Source organism: Malaclemys terrapin, chromosome 5 (genome assembly GCF_027887155.1).
Source record: "Malaclemys terrapin pileata isolate rMalTer1 chromosome 5, rMalTer1.hap1, whole genome shotgun sequence".
NCBI lineage: Eukaryota > Metazoa > Chordata > Testudines > Emydidae > Malaclemys > Malaclemys terrapin.
The window spans coordinates 62,509,598-62,515,725 of NC_071509.1; the positions used below are offsets into that span (position 1 = coordinate 62,509,598).

General features: G+C 39.1%; 1 protein-coding gene across 6 annotated transcripts in view; it reads left to right on the forward strand.

Moving 5' to 3' along the window:
• The window catches only part of ACSL1 (acyl-CoA synthetase long chain family member 1), a 77,293-nt gene extending 75,975 nt beyond the window's left edge, over window positions 1-1,318 (forward strand). For all 6 annotated transcript variants that reach the window (XM_054031136.1, XM_054031132.1, XM_054031130.1 and 3 more), the window contains one exon: window positions 193-1,318. In XM_054031136.1, coding sequence (XP_053887111.1) covers window positions 193-333 — 141 coding nt within the window. In that variant the 3' untranslated portion in view covers window positions 334-1,318. The remainder of the gene's footprint in view (window positions 1-192) is intronic.
• Window positions 1,319-6,128: the final 4,810 nt, after the last annotated feature.

Sequence of the window (6,128 nt, forward strand, 5' to 3'; positions counted from 1 at the left end):
TGGCTCTCTAAATGTATCAATACCTGCATAATCTGACTAGGCAGAAACTGCTCAGAACTACATTCTTCATCCCTCTAAGTGATCTGCTAAATATACAGTATCTGTATACTACCACATTTTTGTAAGCCCATTTTACTATGGGATGCAGTCAAAGTAAAAGTGAATCTAGGTTAATAGTTGTTCATTTTTCAGGTCAAAGGCATTGCCCTGAGCATGGAGATGTTTTCTATTGAAAATGGCTTGTTGACACCAACACTGAAGGCAAAGAGACGAGAACTACAAAAATTCTTCAAGTCCCAGATAGATGAACTCTATACTAATATCAGGATGTAACTGAGGGGAAAAATGGGTTGAAGAGAATGGCAAACATCCAGACTACTGTTGGCCTTCATATTTGTATTGACTACAGCAAACATAGGGAAGGAAACTGTGCAATCATTAACTTGTACAAAAATGGGTACCTGCCATAGGAATATTGAAGAAAATGGAACATTGCCTTACTGTCCAGTTATGTTGCAGACCATTTTTATGGTGACCTACAATTTCCAAAATTAGCCTTAAACTGTAAATGTAACTATGTGATCAAGTTATTTAAACTTCCTCAGCCAAAAATGTGACCTTTTGTTAACCATCCCGGGAGTTAACATGTTGCCAGCATGTTCCTGTCTGCAGGATACTCTGCAACTGTCCACTCCAAAGAATTTAGCATATTGGAGAGGTCTCCGTATTGTAGTGCAGGGGAAATAGTTAATCATCAAATAAAAAGCTACAGCTGGTAACACTGCTTCTTGCATTAGCCCTAAAATCGGGTAAGACAGTGCCCCACTGAAGAGAACTCCCTTCAGCATGCCCCATTGAAGAGAACTCAGAAGCTTACTCCTGTGTAAGCTAGAAGTTGAATACCAATCAAAGGAATATACCCCTGTGCAGGAGGTGAATGATGCAATATTGTCTCTCTAAATTAGTCTGTTTAATTCTTCTGCATTAGGAAGGTGGATGCAACTATTTCATCAATGTAGCAAAAACTATTTAACACAAGCTTCAGACATAGTTGTGTAAATGGATCCAAACTCTGGAACAAGACTGGATTTTAGAGAATGAAACCATTCAAGAGGTTGACTGTGCTAATTGCCAGGTAAACTTACACCTTGCACTAGCCATGTGACTCCTGCAATGGGCCCATACTGTACTTAATCTGCTTTGTTTCATTAACATGCCAGGTGCTCTAAACACAGAATAGCTTCTGTCGCTCCCTCAGCTGTCTGATTTAATGTATGAGCAATTGAGTACCTTGATTGAAATGGGTGGGAGCAGAAAGCAGAAAGCAGGATTTTTTTTCTGTCCAACACTTCGAAGCACATGGAAGTATTCAGACAAGTCAGTAGAGGAGAGAGAGAGAGAGCCACTTCCCCTGAACAAATTCCCACATATAGTATAAAAATACACAAATTAAAATCTTAGTCCACTATTCATTTGGAAAATTGGCAGAATTAAGCCTTGTTACAGATAAATATTGACCACTAGCATTCATTACTGTTTTTTAAATATGGATATATGTAAAATACAAGCACAAGGTTTGCACTAAGATTTGTGTGATTGTAATGCATTATTTAGTATAACTTCATACATGTGTACCCTAACTGCACACATCCAAATCAATGCTCTTAGAATATCAAGTAACTTGTTACATGGGAGTTCAAATGTTTGCTTAGTGTTGGCTATTTCTATGTTTTATAAACCAAAACAATTTCCAAAACCAATGAAGGAAACCAAAATAAATATTTCTGCATTTCATGTGAGTGGAGCACTTATTTTTCAAGGTAAAAATATAATGGCTGCTAATGTGCTGACAGAACATGAAATAAGACTATACATCAGACAACAGCTGTAACTAAACATTTGGGTATCTTAGTAAGCAATGAATCTTCATACTTGCAGTATTTGTCATACAGGAGAAGTGGTAGTTCTGGTTGTTTAAACTTGTCTCTACAAAACTAAGACACCCAAGGATAATGTCTCATCTTGGTCTACTGCTACATACCTACAGACTCTTGGTTAATATGCCTATAACATTAAGACAAAGCATACCTCTTAACTTAAACATACTTCATCAGCATAAATAAATAAATTGATTCCATTCTCAAAGGAAGCACAAAATATCTGCAAATACCCTCTCAGGTCTGAACTTCCTTGCAAATAGCTGGCTGTTGTAATCCGTATGTGGATGCATGGATAAAGGTTACACTCTTAAATATAAACCTTTGGCAATTGTGATTGTCAAAACCACATGGGACTGAAGCTTGATATACAAGCTGTCATTGCTAAGGTAAATCTGTTCTCTTGTGACATACTTCATAACACCTTAAATTCAGCCTCTAGAACCTTTTTAAGAGGAGTGGTGGGCTTACAACTTTCTTGTTATCTAGTTGACTCATCTCCTTGACCATTTTCAGTCTGGTTTCTTACCTAGGTGTGGACTGGAGACCACACTAGTTGCTCTGGTTGATCTAAGGATGGGAGATCAGGTGTCAGTGCTTTAATTACAGCTATAGCTGTCCTTGGTATCTTATCAGAGTGGTGTCTGCTTATCAGCAGATAAGTTGGGGGATGGGGGTTGATGGGGCTACTGTAAAGTGGCTTTGTACTTCCCTTGCAGTGTTCTGTTAACCAGATGGTAAAACTGCTCCATCTGGGAGTGTCTTGGGGAACTCCTGCAGAGCTCCTGTCACTCTGGTACAGTGTATATACATGATGCTCTTGGGAGGATAGTGAGGGGCTTAACTGTTGTGTCCCTGTACCTTTCTCCAGTCTGTCCCAAATGGTTGTGACACTTGATGCCTGGGTGACATCAGGGCCCGCATGACAACCTGAACCTCCAGTCTAGAAGAGAAATTGGGATGCAAATAGCAAGAATATCAGCCTTTCTACTAGGTGTCTTCCATTTGTTTGGGTTTGCAAACTATAGATCTGTTTGCAACTCAAGTACTACTAAATATCAGGTAGCCGTAATAGGACAACTGCCTCACTTAAATGTGTCTAGGAGGTTGCAACTATTCATCTTAAAAGCAAACCTTTGCAATGGTCACCTAACGTTCAGGCTAGACTGACATGAACTCTGAAGGAGCTATAATTTGACAATGTAGAAACTGAAGCTGGTACAGAATGCAGTGGTCAGCAGGGTAAATGAAGTGTCATGCCATGAACAATAAGATCTCTGTGCTCCAGGACCCACCCTGGCTGTCAGAGTTGATGGGTGGATTTCAAGGTGCACAGGGACTTCTTTTGACCTATAAAACCCTATTAAGAGGATCTACCTGCCCGAGAACATCTCTAGCCACATGGTATGCCACTAGAGTGGAGAATGCCATCTTGAGTGCCTTGGCTTCACTGGCATAAAGAATGGGCTGGTGGCAGAGCATTTTATGGGGCAGTCACAGCCTTGGAATGTGAGTTCCTTTCCTGGTCCAAAATATCCTAAAATCTTCCACAGTGGAAAGCTCATCCAATTTTCAAATTGGAAGAAGGGTGGGGAATTATTGGAGGAAGGTGCTGCTGGTCTGTTGCTTTAAGTCCTTATACTGTGTTGCTGGTGAGATTATATTCTACTCCATTTTATTTATGCTGGGATATTATTGATCATGATCAAGAGTGCAGAGAGCATATGGATATGTACCTTTCTTGGCACTTATGCGATATTAAAATGTTCAGCCATACTACTTGGTTCTGGACACTGATTTAAACCAAGTGAGGACTCCTTTGTATCAAGTTAAATCAGTCATCACTTTGCCTAACAATGGTAGTCCTCAAGACTGTTTTTTAAGGGTATGGCCTATAGTGTAATTAGACAACCACAGCTGACCCATGCCAGCTTCTTCAGGCTTAAGATCAGGGGCTGTTCAACTGTGGTGTAGAGGTTCCAGCTTCAGCTGGAGCCTAAGCTCTAGGATCCTCCCTTCACCCTGAAGCCTGGGCTCCAGCCTGATCCCAAACATTTACACTGCAATCAAACAGTACCTTAACTAAATCCAGAATCAGCTGTCCTGGGCCAGCTGCAGGTTTTGTAATTCTAGGTTAGATATACCCTAGATTACCTCTCACTTTGGTTCCTGGATAGATTTACTGAGTTGCGTAACTAATGATACTCATCTTCTGTCTACACTGCAGAACAGTGCAAACTAAGTGTTGGGTTAAAACAGCAGTGGAAACATGGCCACTGTACCAGCTACTGCCTCAACAGCCATCCTAGGGTTGAATTTAAGTTTGAATTTGAGCTACCAGGAAGTGTGGGGTTGAAGGTGAACTGAAAGCACTGCTATCTTAATTCATGTTCGCTAACTTGAGTTAACACTTCGTGTGTGTGCAGTTATATCCTAAATCTCAGTCCTGTTGTGGTAGTGGCATACTGCACTTCTGTAATAGAAACAGCCTAATAACTAAGTGCCTTTTGAGAGGTGGGGAGTCCTGCTTAGCCACAGGGACAAACGTTTCAAGTGTATTCTACATTCACTTTGTTTATTTTAGGGCTGTCTATTTAATCGCTGTTAGCTTACATGATTGACTCAAATTAATCACGACTAATCTCGGTTCTAATCACATTGTTAAACAATAGAATACCAATTGACATGAAATATTTTTGGAAGGTTTTTCAATTCATCTCATACAAGTACTGTAGTGCAATCCCTTGAAAGTGCAACTTAAAAATCTAAATTTTTTTTGTTACATAACTGCACTCAAAATAAAACAATGCAAAACTTTAGAGCCTACAAGTCAACTCAGTCCTAATTCTTGTTCAGCCGCTAGCTAAGGCAGACAAGTTTGTTTACATTTAGAAGATAATACTGCCTACTTATTTACAATGTCACCAGAAAGTGAGAACAGGCATTTGCATGAGAATTTTGTATCCAGCATTGCAAGGTATTTACATGCCAGATATTCTAAACATTCAGATACCCCTTCATGCTTCGGCCTCCGTTCCAGAGGACATGCTTCCATGCTGATGATGCTCATTTAAAAAAAATTATGCATTTAAATAAACTGAGCTCCTTGTGGGAGAATTGTCTCCATCTCTATTTTACCCACATTCTGCCATATATTCCATGTTATAGTAATATCAGATGATTACTCTGCACATCTTCACTTTAAGAACACTTTTTTGCTGCAGATTTGGCTAAACTCAAAGGTACCAATGTGAAATTTCTAAAGATAGCTATGGCACTTGACCCAAGGTTTAAGAATCTGAAGTGCCTTTCAAAATCTGAGAGGGACGAGGTGTAGAGCATGCTTTCAGAAGTCTTAAAAGAGCAACACACCGATGTGGAAACTACAGAACCCGAACCACCAAAAAAGAAAATCAACCTTCTGCTAGTGGTATCTGACTCAGATGATGAAAATTAACATGTCACTCAGCACTGCTTTGGATTGTTATCGAGCAGAGCCCTTTATAAGCATGGACACGTCCTCTGGAATAGTGGCTGAAGCATGAAGGGACATATGAATCTTTAGCGCATCTGGCATGTAAATATGTTGCGACGCTGGCTACAACAGTGCCATCAGAACACCAGTTCTCACTTTCAGGTGACATTGTGATCAAGAAGCAGGCAGCATGATCTCCTTCAAATGTAAACCAACTTGTTTGGCTGAGTGACTGAACAAGAAATCAGGACTGAGTAGACTTGTAGATTCTAAGTCTTTTTTTGTTTTGTTTTTAAATGCAGTTATTTTTTAAACATGAACTTACAAATGCAGAATAACTTTCATAATAGAGATTGCACTACACTACTTGTATTAGGTGAATTGAAAAATACACTTTTTTACAGTGCAAATATTTGTAATAAATAACAATACACGGTGTATAAATTGAAATCTACATATTTGAAAATGTAGAAAACATTCAAAAATTTAAATAGTAGCTATTTATTTAAAATACCAGCTACTATTTAACAATGCAATGAATTACATGACACCAGTTTTTTGGAATCATGTGCCTAAGACTGCATTCACCTGTTTAATCACTTTCTTTCCTACATCTCCTTTTGTGCATCACTAACATTTATTAACCAAGTTTGAATTAGACTAAATTTTGCCTTCCTTTAGACCTGTTATCTTATGGAGAGATAAAGGACATGCAG